The 17,905-nt window shown below is 41.7% G+C and overlaps 1 protein-coding gene across 1 annotated transcript in view; it reads right to left on the bottom strand.

The window, feature by feature from the left end:
• The window catches only part of LOC101997954 (protein FAM122A), a 37,194-nt gene that overhangs the window by 18,619 nt on the left and 670 nt on the right, over window positions 1–17,905 (bottom strand). The window contains exons 2-3 of the mRNA XM_013350497.1: window positions 13,867–14,074; window positions 7,480–7,558 (exon numbers count right to left, since the gene is read on the bottom strand). Coding sequence (XP_013205951.1) covers window positions 7,480–7,558; window positions 13,867–14,074 — 287 coding nt within the window. The remainder of the gene's footprint in view (window positions 1–7,479; window positions 7,559–13,866; window positions 14,075–17,905) is intronic.

Raw genomic sequence — 17,905 nt, 5'->3', positions numbered from 1 at the left:
CACAGAGGCTGAGAGGATTCAGAATTGTCAAAAATGTCTTCAGGATTGTCTTAAAGTCTTACATTGGAAGACGTTTTTTATTGATACTTAATAGATGGTGACGAGCCAGTTTAGTTTGAGGCAAAGATCTAAAGTTTTCTATTGGAAAACTTTTATTAGGAACTCACAAAAGACGTTGTGTTGAGTAGGACAAATGTGGACCTTTAGAACCATAAGGCACTGGAAGACTTTTAAAATGGATACATGGAACTTAAATATTTGATTGGATGGCTCTTTTAGTAGTACCGGTGTGGAAAAACAACTAGGAAAAGCAAGAACTCTGGAAGTAAGTCTCCCCCAAAGTTAAGTACTGCAAATGGTGCTTGCAAGGAAATTGCCTTGTGTGTTTTTTTTTTCTTATGTGAAACAAGATATTGAAGTTGAAACAGAACAGGGTTGTAAAGCTCAGTGCTAATAGGCCTTGCTTAGCCTGCACAAGGCCCTAGGTTCAACCATCAGTAGTGAAGTCATTTTCTGAAGTGCCGATAAAACTCAATGAGTATCTTTTGTGTAAATTCTTACTGTGCCTTTTTCCCTAGTCTGGGGGATGAATTCCTTGGAAGGAAGCAAGCGGATCAGGGCCAAGAAGTGATGTCATGAGGGTGGAGCATGTGCATGTGTCTGGATTTTTCAGGGAAGTAAGTGGAAGGGGCTGGAGTGTGTGCTAGCTAAATCTGGTTCCCAAGAAGTATATTCACTGAAGAAATTAAGAAGAAAGGCTGGGATTAATGTTTCTTTTTTTTTTCAAAAAGCACAGCTATGTATGGTGGCCTATGAATCTCAGCACGCTAGAAGTTGAGGCAAGATCCTGAGTTTGAGTTCAGCCTACATTACATAGAGGTAAGAGAGATAGATAGAGGACAAATTTAATGTGTATGGATATTAAAATTTGTAAAAATTAATTTTGATATGTCCTAGTTTTACTATTTTTAACCCATTTCCTATTGCAGTTGCTACAGATAAAAATGCTGAGACAATCCTGAAGGAAGAGTTGTAGGCTATGTTTAGAGATCGCTCTGCCTGGTTCCAGAAATGACTCAAGGAAGCTTATATTAGTACTTAACAGGAATTAATGTGGGGTGCAGACAGAGCACAGAACGGTGCCAGGAATGAGATGATCCACTTACTACTAAGGGAGCATAAACTGATTTGGAGCCTGTGATGCGCAATGTGCAAAGCTACTGTCCCATCAGACAGCTCTGAGGGTTGTACAGTTAAAACCTTTGTGCCCACTGCACATGCCTGAAACTCCAGCACTTGGCAGAAGACCTCAAGTTTGAAGAAAGCCTGGGCCACACAGATAAAAGGAAAATAAAAGGAAAAAGAGGAAAGAAAAGAAGGGAGGGAGGGAGGAGGGAAGGAAGGAAGGAAGGAAGGAAGGAAGGAAGGAAGGAAGGAAGGAAGGAAATAAAGTGAGTAGGTCAATTAGGAAAACCGACACACTCTTTAAGGCATTTTACTAAAGGTTTGCTATTCTGTGAAACCAAGAGTTCTAAATCTATGCCCAAAGTTTGAAGATCTTTACAAAAGGGCTAGTCACTTAGCAGAGCTATGCTTTCTCTGAGGATATTTAAAATTACTGAAGTGGAGGCAGAAGAACCACAAGTTGGAAGCCAGCTTCTCCTATATAGTGAGAATCTATGAAAACTGAAAGAATAGTGGTTGTGAGGTGCTGGGAAGAGGTGGGTAATAAAACTTTATTGTTCATACTTTGTTAAAAAAAATTTTAAATACTACCAAAATGTACAAAGTAGAAACCAAATTTGTCCTAAAAGTGCATGTTCCAGAGATAACTGCTAACAAACAGTTTGATAAACACATACGATCATGTAAATGTCTTGAACCCTGGGTCTAATTGTTTTGGGACACAGATTATTAGAGAAGCTACTGAGAAGAGGAGAGTGCAGACACGGAAGGAATTTGGGTCTCTGATGACATCACCCACCACTGAATTAACCAATCCTGAAACCTCCTCTGTTACTTGAGTTCTTATCATCTAAGTCTCTTCTAACTGGATCTTGTTGCTTCTGTCTACCACATTGTAATTCATGGTGTCATTCTCCTGGATAACAGCATTTCTGTACTAATGTAAGCACATACTTACATGTGGCTTGCATTAATAATGAAGTGATACTTGGACACAATAAAAATATATGCCTAGTGCTGTCATAGCAAGTTAAATCAATAAACCTTGAGATACCCATCATTAAGTAAATTAAATGACCTCAGTTCTTTGCAACTGGACTAGTTCTGTAAGATGATTTATTTAAAACACACATTGTATTAGCCTGAAGCTTATGGAAAATGAAGAGTCTATAATTTCTATGGAATTGCATTAAATGCTAGGTACATGGTTATTGTCTACACATACTACCAGTACTAGAAACCTCTTGGGGCCAGAAAAAGGGTTCAGTTGGTAATGTTTCTGATGCAAGTATGAGGGCCTGAGTTCAGATCCACAGCGTGTAGCTAAAAGCCAGGTATTATGGCCTGCGCCTGTAATCCTGGAGCTGGGAAGACCAGGAAGAACCCCGCAACCTGCTGGTCAGGCAATCTAACTGAATTGGGGAGCTCCAGGTTCAGTGAGAGACCCTGTCTCAAAGAAACAGAGGAAAAAAAGATCGAGAAAGACACCTGACATTAAACTTCATTCTCCCCAATTATACATGCACACTTACACACGCACCTACACATACAGCCTTATAAAACACACACGAACAAAACATCAAATATTTACTGATCATTCAGTATATGCACGTGCTATGCTAAATGCTTTATAATGATAGATGTGATTATCAAAAGAAGCCTATCATGTCAATGTTATCATATTCTCATCCTACAGATGATGCAGTTATGGCACAGAAAAGGTAATTTGGCACCAAACAACTGAGCTGAGCTTATACGTATAGTGTTATTTATTAGTGTCCTTGTATTTCCACCCTTCTTCAACAAAAACTGATCTGCCTTAGTTTTTTTTTTTTTTTTTTTTTTTTTTTTTTTTTTGGTTTTTCGAGACAGGGTTTCTCTGTGGCTTTGGAGCCTGTCCTGGAACTCGCTCTGTAGACCAGGCTGGTTTCGAACTCACAGAGATCCGCCTGCCTCTGCCTCCCAAGTGCTGGGATTAAAGGCGTGTGCCACCATCGCCCGGCCTGCCTTAGTTTTATTTCACTCTTTTTTCCAATGAAATTGCTTTTACAATTGAACCCAGGTCCTCTGCAAAGCAACAAATACTCCTAACCACTGAGCCATCTCTCCAGGTTATGATGGAGAGATAACCTTTTGCCTTTTGCCACAGTTATTGGAGCAGAGATCTCCCACTGAATACTCTTGCATATACCTTTGCCTTCTTCTAATCTACTTTTGACTCTAAAGGCAAGGTAATTTAAAAAAACCTTTTAATGTATGTTATTTTTGAGATAGACTATCATGTAACCCCAGATTGGCATTGAACTTGCTGACCTTGTAGCTGAGGATGACTTTGAACTTCTGATCTTTCTGCTTCCACCTCCTGAGCTTTGGAATTGCAGGTATAAAGCATCCTATCCAGTTTATGTGGTACTGAGGATCAAACCCAGGGATTTTTGTAGATGCTACAGGCAAGCACTCTATGAATTGGCTGCATCCTCAGCTCATGAAAACAGGGTGATCTTTAAAGATCTTATTTTTATTTTTAATTAAGTGTATATATATGTTTGTACATATAAGTGCATTTCTCCCTTGGAGGTCAGAAGAAGACGTCAGATCTCTAGAAACAGGAGTTGTACCAAGAACAAGGATGGGTGCTGGGAACTCCAATCTTCTTAAAGAACAGCAAGTGTTCTTACCCTCTGAGCTTTATCTCTCCAGCCCCCGAGTAAATTTTTTTTTTGAGACAAAGTTTCTCTCTGCTGTCCGTGTTGTTATGAAACTTACTTTGAAGATCAGCATGGCCTTGAACTCAGAGAAGTGCCTGCCCCCGCCTCTTGAGTGCTGGAATTAAGGGCATTCACCCCAAAGACCCAAAGAGATTTCTTTCTTTCTTCTTTTCTTTTCTTTCTTTCTTTTCTTTCTTTCTTTCTTTCTTTCTTTCTTTCTTTCTTTCTTTCTTTCTTTCTTTTTTGTTTTGTTTTGTTTTGCAAGACAGGGTTTCTCTGTGAAACAGTCCTGCCTGTCCTGGAACTCACTCTGTAGGCCAGGCCATCCTGGAACCACCCGCTTCTGCCTCCCAACTACTGGGATTAAAGGCACCCGGCCCAAAGTGACTTTTCAAAACTGAAAATTTGTTAATAGCAACCACTGCCTTAGAACTCTTTAGTGACTTCTCATTGAGCATAAAATAAGACACAGAATCTTTGGTATGACCTGAATGCAACAAAAAGGTCCTGTATTGTTGCATTGTTGGTTGGTTGGTTGGTTGGTTGGTTGGTTTTATGTTTTTAAGACAAAATCTTACAGTGTAGTTTAGTCTGGCCTTGCTCTAGAACCCAGTCTGCCCTTAAACTCCCAATCTCCCTACTTTGACTTCCCAAGAGCTGGAATTACAGGTATGTGCCACCACACCTCAGTCTATTAGATCCTGCACTAGTGTACTGGTCACATGACTTCCCACCTTTATACTGCAAGCTACCTAGTACTCCTTTCAAATAAGCGCATACTTTATTTTCTCCACATTCTATTTCTTTTTTCTCCCAGCTCATCAAATATGCTATTTTCTTTTTTGAATTTAAAATATTTTATGTTTTTGAAATTAAAGTGTAATTACATTGTTTTCCTCTTCCCCTTCCTCTCTCCAACCCTTCCCATGCACTCCCACGCTCTCTCTCAAATTCATGGTCTCTATTTCTTTAATGATTGCTTATTTATTAGTTTATTATTTGTGTGGGAGTATGTGTATGCCATTGCACATACGTCAAAGGAAACTTTCAGGAGCCAGTTCTGCCCTTCCTCCATACATGTTCTAGGAACTGAACTCTCAGTCAGACACTGGAGGCAAGGAGTAGAGTGGGAGCAGAGTAGGAAGGGAGGGGAGGGAGGAGAATGAAAGCAGGTAGGAGGGAAGAAGGAGGGTGAGCGGACAGGAAGTAGTGGGAGGAAGAGAGCAAGGGGAAGAGGGAAGGAAAGCAAAGGCGGTGGAGAGGAAGGAGAGGGAAAGGGTGTGGTAAGGAAAGGGAAAGGAAGAGGAATTAAGGAGAAAAGGGGGAGTGAAAAAAGGTGATGGGGAGGAGAGAGGGAGAGGAGAGGGAGAGGGTGGGATAGAGTGGGAACGAGAGAGGAAGAGAGGGTGAGGAGAAAATGGGAGGATGGAGAAGAAGAGGAAAAGGATGGAGAAGGAGAGGAAAAGGATGGAGAAGGAGAGGAAAAGGATGGAGAAGGAGAGGAAAAGGATGGAGAAGAAGAGAAAAAGGATGGAGAAGAAGAGGAAAAGGAATGGAAAGGAGAAGAATGGAAAGGGTAGGGAAGAGGAGGGGAGCAGGGGAGAAAGGAGAGGGTGGGGCTAAAGAAGAGAGGGAGAGGGGAAGGGCTTGAGGAAGTAGAGGAGGGGAGGAGGATATAGGAAGAAGAGGGAAATGGGAGGGGGAGAGGGATCAGGTGACTGACAGGGGAGTGGGAGGGTCAGGAAAGGTGGGAGGCAGGAGGAGAGGAGGGTGGGAAACAGAATAGGAGAGAAAGGGAAAAGGGAAGGGGAAAAAAGAGCGGGAGGGAGAAGGTATCGAGGAGGAGGAGGAAGAGGAGGAGGAGGAGGAGGAGGAAGAGGAGGAGGAGGAGGAGGAGGAGGAGGAGGGGGGGAAGAAAAGGGGGAGGGGATGAGGAATGGGGCAGAAAGAGAGGAGGGAGAAAGAAGGAGAGAGATGGGAAAGGGAAGAGGGAAGGAAGACAGAGGAGGAAAGGGGAGTGGGAGAAAGGAGGGGGAGGTGGAAGACAGAATGGGGAAGAGGTTAGGGAGAGGGAAGAATGAGGGGAAGGAGATACGAGAGAATGAAGAAGGATGAAAAGGGGGAGGTTGTAGAAGATAGGGGAGGGGAGAAGAATTGGGGAGTTGGGAAGGGGGTGGAGAAGGGGAGAGGAAGGCGGGGAGGAGGATGGAGAGACAGGAGAGGGAGGAGCAGGGAGGAGGAGTAGAGGAGGGAGGGGAAAGAGGAGAGGAAGGGGAAGAGGGGAGGTTGAAGAGTAGGCTAGAAAGGGAGGGAGACGGAGAGGAAGAAAAGTGAGTGGGGATGTGAAAGGGAGAATGGGAAGTGGGGAGAAGGGGAGGATGTAAGGAAGAGAATCTGAGGGACCTAGAGCCGGAAGAAAGGAGAAGAGGGGTAGGAAAGAGGAGGGAGCAAGGAAAAGGAGGTAAGGGAAGAGGGGGTGTGGAGGGAAGAAGTGGAGGAAGAGGAGGCACTGGGGAGGGAAGGCGAGTTAGGGGTCTAGGAGAAAGAAAGAAGGATCAAAATACATAGCTTCCCAATGTTTTATGAGGCTAGCATTACCCAGATCCTCAAGCCAGTAAAAATATCACAACTGTAGACTAACGCCAAAAGATTTATCCCAGGAATCTGAAGGTGATTCAACATAAGAAAATCTGCATAATACACCCTATTAATAGAACAAAAGGGAAGAACACACAATTATTTCAAATGATACAGAAAAAGTACTACAACAATTCAAACAGGTAGGAGTAGATGGGAGCCTCCTTAGCATGACAAAGGCCCCTCATAGATTAGTCAATGGTGGGAGCCTTGAAAAGCCGCCCACCCTTCTAGCAGCAAGACAAAGGCGTGTGCTTGTTGAAACTAGAGAGGTGGTGATTCAAACACGGTCTGAAAGCCGAGTGCTGCTCAGAGCATCCTTAAAATAGTTCATTGAATGTTGTGTGAGCAACAATTTACATCACCTAAAAAAATTTTCTTATGATGAATCATTTATTCTTTTGACTTACTGACCTATAGGACTCTTTTCTATCTTCCTAGCTTTAATTAGCAGAAAAGGAGCTTATAATTTAGAGATTGCCTGGTAACACTATGAATAGGAAATTCTAACTATGATTCCAGATGAATGTGAGATAAACGTTTAACTAAAAGGGGCTGCAAACTACTTTTAGGAAAGCCTGAGAAGGGAATGGAAACTCGATGACTTTACATATGAGAACCTAACTTCTTCTTCAATTCATCAGGGATTTAAAAGCTAATTCGGTTGCAGCTGCAGCAAAGTAATCAGAACAGCACTGGGTGTGTTTGTTTTCTGTTGGCAATGTTTAGAGAAGCTGTTTCCCAAAGCCAGGACTTTCTAGAAATGCACATTCTCGGGCTCCGTCCCAGACCTTGTGAGTCAGAAACCCTGAGAAGAGAGACCTAGCCGTGTTTTAACAAGCCCTCCGTGCTCCACACTCAAGTCTGAGGCCACCGGAGGAGACGGAGGAGACGGAGGAGACGAAGAAGCATGTCTCCCACAGGGATGGCCCAGGAAGCGTTTTCTTACCAAAGCATGGCGATTCAGAAATGGTGAGCTGTTCCTTCTCATTCTGAAGTTGTCCACTTGGAATCCCTGTGAGTTATCACTAAGACAAAAGAAAACATGGGGCTTATAAAATCCATTCCCAACTTTTCAAAGAAATACAACTTATGGTTAAAGAGGAACACTGTGAGCACAAATGATAGAGACATCTGTGTGGATGTTTACACACACACACACACAGAGACAGAGACAGACAGGGAGAGACAGGGAGAGACAGAGAGGCTTACTCATCCAAGCTTAAACAAGTTGCATTGTAAGGTAAGAAATTCTCAGATACGCCATTTTACCCCTAAGTGTTCTCCTGAAAATAAGCATAATTTTCTGTAACCTTGGAAATACACCGCTTTCTTGTGTAAACCTGTAACTTATTTAATTCTAGAGTCGGAGCTATAATGTACAAGCACAAATTCTCAATGGCTGAACTGTTACATAAAGAACCACAACCAACAGCAGGGCTCAAAGAAACAGATGTCAGCAGGTCAGCATTGCCCTGCCCTGTTAAAATGGTTTTGAATTCATTGTGTACTCTAAAGAGGCTTCACATCTTTAAAAAAAATCAAACTCAGTATTTCCAGCTTCAGTTAAAAATTTGCAAGTTTGTGCAACACTGGACCACATCCCCACACCACAAACAAGGGCAGCCAACCACCGCGCACTAAAAATGGCATCTGTGTTGCCAGCTTGACAGTTGTCTACGTAGGTCCTCTCAGTCCCAGTCACCTTATCACCCAGAAGAAGCCATCATTTACTTTTTATGTTTCTTTTTATCATAACTTCTCAGTTTAAATCCCAAGAAGTCACAAAAAGAATACAAAACGATTCCCGTGTATCATTTATTCAGCTCTCTCTACCGACTCGAAGAAATCATCTTTAGCCAGGAGTGGTGGTACATGCCTATAATCCCAGCATTTGGGAAAGCAAGGCAGGAGAACCAGGAATTCATTGCCAGTCTTAGCTACAGAGTGAATTTGAGGCTAGCCCCTAGGCTATATGAAACCTTGTCTCTCTCTCTCAAAAAGAAACATTTCTAACACCTTCTTGCTGCTTATATCCAATCAAGTGCCAGTCATTTAGGCTGTACCCCCTACACTCTATTTTCTGTCCATCTTCTTCTTTTTAGGATCGTTGCCAAAAACCACTTCAAAGCATTTTTCCTTATACACAAACTGCACAATAGTCTCTTTGGCCTCCTCACCTCTGTTCTTTCCCTATTTCAAGCTATTTAGCAAACTGCCGGGGTCACCTTCCTAAAGAACAGCTTGCTCTGTAGCTCACAATTTTCAGAGGCTATTATCTGCCACATTCAGGGCGTTATTATGACATTCAAAGCCCTCTGCAGTCTGGCTACAGACTTTTGGGTTTCAGGGACTAGGAAAATTTTAGAACGAAATCTAGACACAAACATAGCTTCTCTGGTTTTCTTTTGTCCAGTATAGCACAGTGAAGTGAGCAGAGTTCACAGCAACCTAGCCTGTACTTTAGAGCCAGACAAGAGGGGAACTTACGGGCTACAGACACAAAGCCAGTGAGAGTTGGAAACATTGCTACTCTTATGTGATCGGTATACATTACATACATATATTGAAATATACAGAGTGACAAATGTAAGTATTGGTGCTAATCTGAACTTTATAAAACTGTAAGGAAATTGGATTAGCAACCACCTTAATTGGATTATTAAACATCATACATATGTATTGAATGAGATTGCTGTACCCCATAATTATGTAAATTAATAGTTTATTTTAAATACTATTGTTGACCCCTATCATTAATTTTATCTATTATTTTACTGTGATGGTGGGGAGTGGAGCCAGTGCCCAGTATGTGGTAGCTCGACCATTGAACTATATTCTCAGCCCTCCTTGGACTCACTGTTACCTAGGTCGGTCTGAATTCCATCTCACAGCTTAGGTAGGACATGAACTTGAAATTCTCCTGCCTCAGTCTTCTACGTAGCTAAGAGTATAGGCCACCAGGCCCATTGGATATTTTACTTGTGAAAGGGTCGCATGTTATGTGAGGGACAAAGAACCCTAGAGTACAAAACAGTTCTGCCGGGGAAGGAACAATTGGCAACTGCCTTATAGATTTAAGTATGTTGAACTTTCAACTAAAAATAGATTAGTGGGAGGAAAAGACCTTTGCTTAAGATCAACAGATCATTAGAGGAGCAGGCAAACATTTAAAGCCAGTGCTATACACAGATTTGACTGTTCAGCTGTCTGTATAAACCTATGCTTGTCTATTTCCAGGCTTATTCCGTATACTTGAAATGTTACCTAAGCTCTTCATTCCTATATTTTCTTTGCCTCCTTTAATTTTGGTTTGTTTCAGGTAGGGTCCTATGAAGTTGAGGCCTGTCTCCACCTCTTTGTGTAGCCAAGGTTGACTTTGAACCCCTGATTCTCCTGCATTCACCTCCCAAGTTTCAGAGTGCTAAGATTATAGTTTGCATAACACCCAGCTGACTTCTCCTTCCTCCTCCTCTTTCTGTACTTGTGTGCATTCCCATTTTCTCTCTCTCCTCTCTCTCTCTCTCTCTCTTTCTCTCTCTCTCTCCCCCCCCCCATACACCACATACACATGTGTGTGTTGATCTTTAAAAACAATCTCTCACTATGTAACCAAAGCTGGCCTTGAGCTCACTGAACTCTGGAACTCCACTTCCAGAATGCTAGGATTACAGGCATGGGCCGCCACACGTAGCTGTCCTCTAACTTGGAACAAAGCAGAGGCAATATAACTGGATCATGTTCATATGTCCCATATCAAATGTCAGTATACAACTTATCTAAACAACAGTAGATCTGTGTTAATTATTCCTGAAACAACCCCTTAGTAGGATGAGTACTATTCTTCTAGGTTAGTAAGAATTCAATAAACTAGATAGTGGATAAACCTTGAAAGCACCACACAGTAAATATTAAGGCTTTTGGGGACATAAATCTTCTGTTGTTACTTCTCTTCTATGTCACTGTAGAATGAAGCCAGAGGGCTGTAGAGGGAGAAGCCATTGGCAGGGAGTCCAAAATACTTAATATTTAAAGGTTTTGTTTTGTTTGTGTGAGTAGGGCCTCACTATATAGACCTGGCTGACATCAAAATTGCTACGTAGTCCAGGCTGGCCTTGAACTCACAGCAACTCTTTTGACTCAGCCTGCTACATCCTGTGATTACAGGAAGATGGCATCTGGTTAAGCAAAGGTTTCTGTATATGTTTGTCTGTGTGTGGTGATGGGGATCGATCCCAAGGTCCCATACATGCTAGGGAAACAGTTTACCAGAGAGTTACACCCCTATCTCAATTTCTAATCATTTAAAGAAAGGCCAGGGGAAAAAGCAATTAAAACCTTCAGAGCTAGTTCCAGGACAGGCTACAGAGAAACCCTGTCTCAAAAAAAAAAGCCTACTTTATTTTTAAATATAGTATTAAAAACTACCTTAAATATAGTGAAGTGCTTAGTCTTACTGCAACTTGATATGCCATGTTTGGTTAATTTGATACTCATGGGAGACCTGCCCTTTCCTGAACAGAAAGGAAGGAGTGGATTGGGGGATGGGAACAGAGGGGATGGGGGAGGGACTGGGAGGAGAGGTGGAAAGGGAAACTGTAACTAGGTTATAAATTAATTTTTTTAAAAAACTATCTTAAATATAGTATTTATATTATATACTTTGAATGTAGTATTGACGCTAGGTGTGGTAGCGCCTGCGTCTAATCACAACACTTAGGAGGTGGAGGCAAGAGATTACCAGTTGGAACACAGTCTGTTCCATAAGACTCTGTCAAAGTTTTGACATTAGCTGTTAAGTTAATGAACTGGAGAGTGAGAGTATAAAGAACTCAAGATGATCCTTCGGTCCCAGTCTTCAGGGGCCAGGATCAGGAGCATGAACCACCACACTCAGCTGTCCACAACTTTGACATAACATGGGAATCACGTGTAACATGCCTGAAGTCAGAGACCTGCCTATGTGAGGGCTTGTATTCGTTTATAGCATATTGAGTGAGTTAGGGTGCAGTCAGAGACTTGCTCAGAAGGGAGAATTGGTCTAAAGTACGATTACACTGACTCTTAGTCAAATTCATTCCCCTCTCGTATTCCCAGTTCATATGCGCCACGCTCCCTTACTCAGGCCTCAAATTCCTAGTGTCCTTCTGCTTTCCAGACTATGCAAAGCAGTGAGCAACTCTATCTACAGCTTGCCAAACACATGTTTGTCAAGTGATTTTCTCATTTCGCATCAAATTCCATGTGTAGAAAAGTCCATTCTCTTGCAGCCTTACTTACAGAAGGGAATTCCCTAAATGTGAACTCTTCAAAACAGTATTACTGTCAAGGTCGTGGGCTGAGGCTATGGTTCACTGGTATTGAGCTTTCCTAGTATGCTCGAGGTTCTAGGTTCGATTCCTGAGAATCTCAAAACAAACAAATCAAAATACCCTGTTGTGCTTTATGTACATCATGTATTAGTAAAAGTGCCAATGTCAAAAGTTTTGATGAGGTGAAATGGTGAGATCCAGGTTCAGTGAGAGCCCCTGCTTCAAAAGGGTGGGGTGGATAGAGGAAGATACCAACATTGACACGCGAAAGAATGCTAGAGATATGCTATTTCTCCAGAGTCTCCTTTTGTTCACAGGACTAAAGGGTTTTATTTAATATTAATATGCAATTAGAGATAAACTTCATAGCTCAAGGTCTTAATGCATAAAGTAACATTTATACATAAAATTGAAAGTTTATGGTAATTTATCTGGGAGGCACAAAAGAAACAAAGCTTACCATTTAAGCTAGTCTGGCTGGCTGGCTAACAAGTCCCCGCAATCTCCCTGTCTGTGAACCCCAAGTGCTAAAGTGCAGGTCTTTACTGCCGTGCCTGGCTTTAATTGTGGACTCTGGGGATCTGAACTCAGAACTTCATGCTTGCGTGTCAAGCAATGCACCCACCGAACTACCTTTCCAGCCCCTAGAGAATAGTGTGATGTCACTGTGGTGGTTTGAGTAAGAACGGCCCCACTGGCTCTTATGTGTGAACAGTTGGTCCCCAGTTGGTGGAATTGTTTGGGGAGAATTAAGAGGTGTGGCTTTGTGGAAAGAGGTGTGGTACTGGGGGCGGGGATACAGTTTTGAAGTTTCAAGACTGAAGTCATTCCCAGTATGTCTCTTTCATTCTGCTTTCTGGTTGTGTCTCAAGATATGAGCTCTCAGCTCTGCTCCAGTGACATGCTTGCCTGCCTGCAATGATCCCAAACTCTAAGCCTCTGAAACCATCAGCTCCAAATTAAATGTTTCTTTTTTTTCAAAGATCAGTATATAAATATTTAGTGTATATTTTTTATACATACAGTATCATGGTTTGAAGAAAGAGGCATGAGGCTAGATACATCCAAGAAAAAGGTTAAGTAATATTTAGCATAAACTTTATTACTCTAAATTGGTTTTTATGTTTTAATAAAATAAAAATGACATGCTCTCATGTTAATCCACATAGCCTACATTTTCATACTATAGATGTACTTACACTAATGAATGCTGAAATAAAGCATCAGATTGGAGGGCTTTGCTTGATAATGTCTTTCAACTGCTTGTGTTTTGGTTGACATTACCTGATTTCCGCAATTATGAGTAACCAAAATTTAAAAATATACTAGAATTTAAACATTAATAAATGTTTCTTTTTTAAGTTGCCTTGGTCATGGTGCTTTTTTCACAGCAATAATAAGTAAGACAACCACCTATATATTACTTATCTGCCCATATATCATATGTATGCCTGTGCTTTGCACAAAAAAAGTAAAATATACGTCTCAACCAATTATTTCCTCTTTTATGGCTAGGGATATTACCCACTGAGCGTGCATAAACAAGATATATCTCCAAATGTATTTGCTTGACAACTATTTCCATCTTCAGTGTGCAGGAGATAAAGGCCAAACAAAGGGGGAGAAGATAGCCGAGAAAGTGGAAAGGCAATAGTGATAACACATCTGGAGGCACAGGTGGAGGGATGTTCAGCTTCTTCAAAGGAGTGGCTAAGAGAAAACGTGAAATTACAAAAATGTCATGTTCCACACCAACTGGTGGCGCTAGCTGGGTCCAAGCAGACCTGTCAGAAGAGAATGTTCAGGTTCAGGTATGTGTTAAGCTGAGATGGGATAGGGTGGGGTGAATGCTCTCCATCGGTTTGGCTCATCCACTCCTTCTCCACTAGGCTGAGGTGGAGTCTAGACATCACAAATATGGAAGATGCCTATAAGACCTTGATAAATAAAAACAAGGAAATTCTACCAGGTGTCATTTCGTCCAACACCCCTTTTTTGCCATCACGTATGTCTACCCTACTCACCCTAATCCATTGATCAATGGGATACTGCTGGATCTTCTAAAGAGGCTGGCATCTATAGTGGCGGGATCTGATGGCAGGCCTAAATCCACTTCCATTTTCTCCTTTGCCACATCAGTGTTGAGGACAAAGCCACTACTTAGTTGGAAATTTTGAAGGGTGTCTGGCTCTTGTTCATTTAAGAACACATCGCTGTCTTGGTCCATAGATACTGTAAGGAGAAATGCAAATGGGGGAAGGGGAGAGAAGAGTGGCGGGAGCCCTTAGATGAGTAGAGGCACTCAGCTTTAAGCCCTAATGTTCCTAACACTTGTGAACATAAACCTGGGCAGGACTGGCCTCAAACCTTCTAGTCCCCACTTGGACCCCTAATTGCTGATGCAAACGGCTCAGTGAATTCTCCTCTCTTATTTTTCTAATCCATGGCAACAAGAAACTGTCAAAACAAAAACTATAGATTAACCATCCTGAGAAAACAAGGGCAGTTACACCTCCACCAGCTTCTTTTGTCCAGTCAAACAATGCACAGTAACTATGCAAGCAATTAGCATCCTTTATGACTCCAGCCAGACTCAGGAGCAGCAGTGGTGTGCATGTGCCATACAGGAACAGCCTTCCCATGGCTCTCCTTTCCCCTGTGCTCACCAGGAAGGATGCTGTGCTAAAGGGTATTTATCTGCTCCTATGCTGACTGTGCCATTCAGGAAAGAAGCGAAAGGAGTCCGTTATTTAGGAAGACTTTGCCTTCTGCTCTATATTTCAGTTTTCCCGGGACGGGCCTGTCTTCTTTTATGACTAAAAGCAACAAGCTTGCTTAAGGGCATGTATGTCTCCTATAACAGCAGTCAAACTACACCTTGTAACTGAAAAACACAACGAAAGTTCGAATAGGGGGGTTCGGAAGAGCAAAATGCTGTGTTAATGATTTGGCTTTGATAAATCACTTTTGCAACTGAAGCAAATGTGCAGATAAAACATCATTTTCAACTTTTTTTATGATAATCCTATATGAATATTTACAGTGCATTGAATCTGTTAGTCCAAGTCCTCAGCTGATGTACAGACATAACAGTAAAGTTTATTTTTTAAAGCAAGCATCTCAGAATACATCCAAATCAATGTTTCTGCTATTGGTAATATTGGTGCTTATACTCCTTTTAACGTCGATTCTACTTTACCTCTGCTTCCGCAGCTCACAGCACGTAACTTCTCATTTAGAATTTTTTAGTACCATTTAATGAGCCCTCCTCAGGGCTAAAACCTTAACTTCATGCTAATAATATTGGGGGTTTTGTTTGTTAGTTTTTTTATTTATGAGACAAGGTCTCGTGCTGTAGCCCAAGCTTACCTGGGACTTACCCTGTAGCTAGCCTTGATCTTGTAGCAATCCAACTACCTTAGCCTCTTGAATGTTTAGCAGCATGAGCCACCATGCCCTTGTTTGATTTTGTTTGCCTGTGTGTGCTTTTGTGTGTGTGGAGGGGTAAGGAGTACTGGGGATTGGACCTAGAGCATGGTGCATACTGGGCAAATGCCTCACTGCCTGGCTATAACTTCAGCATGTTAGTAATAGTGTAAAGCTACAATTTTAGGAAACATATAGAATTGGCAGAAAAATGTAAATGAACCTAGTGAAATGGGATTTTTTAAAATTAAAATAGCTCTAATATTCAAATATCACTTTGGAGTTTACAAAATGTTTTCACATGTCTCAATTGGCTCAATCAACAGCCTTGTTCAGCTCATCAGTGGTGAGCTTAAACTAATGGAATTGTCTTGAGATAGTTTGTGAAAAGTTATGACATGTAAGATCATAATCACTTATTTTTCATTCATTCTGGGAATAGAAGAAGAAAAACTTGATTATGCTGCCAGAATTAAATTATCTAAATCCCAGACATGAGGATGATTTGGAGTCTCCATTCCTGATGTAAGACAGGTTAATAATAGCTCCCATTTATTGGGCACTTATGTGCCTGGTACTATTCTAATCACTTTAAATATGTGATCACATTTAAATCTTACAATAATTCTGTGAGGTAGGCACCATCACAATGCCCTGATTTCAAAGGAAAGAACCGAAGCCCAGAGGGGTTATTCAAATTCCAACTACTAAGTGGCAAAGAGAAGATTCCTCAGCCTTCCCGGTTTGGTATAAACATAATAGAAGAGGCACTTCTGAATGCTTGTGTGAACTCTATTTCTATACTCATAAACACTCACTACCTATTTATTAAATTACTATACGAATACATGCAAATTTAAATAACCACTATATGGGAGTTTGAATGTCATTGGCCCCATAAGCCCATAGGGAGTGACACTGTGGTTTTGTTGGAGTAGGTGTGACCTTGTTGGAGAAAGTGTGTCACTGTGGGGGTGGGCTTTGAGGTCTCAGATATGGCCATGCCATGCCCAGTGCCTCAGTTCAGCTCCTGTTGCCTTCTGATCAAGATATAGCCCGTATCATGTCTGCCTGCACGCTGTCATGCTCCCCATCATAATGAGTATGGACTGAACCTCTGAAACTGGAAGCAAGCCACCACAATTACATGTTTTCCTGAAGAGTTGCTGTGCTCATGGTATCTCTTCACAGCAACAGAAACCCTAACTAAGATACTATATTTCATAGTCATCTCATAAAATATATACATCACTACTATTTTACAGTACCTAGAGATCTCAAAAGATTAATGATACATAACTTGGTACCAGTAGAATCCAGTTTACCACCCATAATCTGAAAGGCATTGTTACAACTCCCTGGGTATGTGGAAAGTGTATAAAATACGGCTGCTAAGGTGATGAGAACCGGCGCAAGAAAAGACAGAAGAGAGGACAGCCTGGCCAAAACCATGGAGTGCGCAAGGGGACAAAAGACTCTCGCCTGCATCTTAATTTTCATGTAATACACTAATATTCTTGGGGGTGATTTGTTTTTGTTCTTGTCTTTTCTTTTGAGACGAGTTTCTCTGTGCAGCAGCTCCTGTAGACCAGGCTGGCCTCGAACTCAGAGAGATCCTCCTGCCTCTGCCTCTCAAGTGTTGGGATTAAAGGTATGTACCACCATTGCCCCCCCGGGAGGCGATATGTTTTAATGACTGCATTTTTAATAAATTAAGTTTCATACACCCAAGCATTTTAGATCACTTTTAAAAAATCTAAATGCAATGAGAATATGCCATCGAAATGCAATAACTAAGAAATAAGAATAGTCTAATGACAAGAAAAGAGAATTGGGGACTGTTTATAGAAAAAGGGTGGCACACATCAAAGGAAGGCTTGAGTGAAACCGTGTTTCTCATGAGGTCACAGCAACTGAGACTGCCTACACAGAGCAAGCCAGTCAACATTCCAGCGTGGAGGAAGGAGGGCCTCACCAACTCCCACCCCTTACTGAAGAGCTACTGACAATTCATGGCTGCTGACTGAGGGAGAATCCGTGTTCTTTAGCAGTGTGGTCCCTGGCAGAATGACCATGCTTTAATGGCTGGCCTCTCACCCGTATGAAGAGGGAGGGGCAGTACTAACTGGACTCAGTGGGTTATAAAAAATAAGATGCTTTGATGTTGGGAGGGGCCCAGGGGGTGAGGTAGTCTTGGGAAGAGCTAAGGGGAGGGGTAGTGTATGAGTATAATCAAAATACATTGTACACATCTATGAAATTCTCAAATGATTAATCAAGAACACTATACTTAAAATATAAACTGAAAAGGGTGGCACAGAAATATGAAATGACTAACCATATAAGATGGCAATGATTCTATTACTCAAAGAGGGGGACTTCTCTTTCACAAGAGAAGATTTACATCCCAGAAAGTGAAAATCTTTGAAGACATAGACAGGACTCAGTACATCTACAAATGAGAATATCAAAAGGATCAAGTACTGTAGTGATATTTCATTTGTAAGTTAATAAATAAAACTTGGTGAAGATCAGAATGCAGAGTAGCCACACTAGCCAGCCATAGAGGCCAGGCTGTGGTAGCACACACCTTTAATCCCAGCGGCTACATCAGTTAGCCATAGAGGCCAGGCTGTG

Source organism: Microtus ochrogaster, chromosome X (assembly GCF_000317375.1).
Source record: "Microtus ochrogaster isolate Prairie Vole_2 chromosome X, MicOch1.0, whole genome shotgun sequence".
Classification (NCBI taxonomy): Eukaryota; Metazoa; Chordata; class Mammalia; order Rodentia; family Cricetidae; genus Microtus; species Microtus ochrogaster.
Note: the sequence above shows the minus strand (reverse complement) of the source record. Positions and strands in the feature narration are given on the sequence as shown.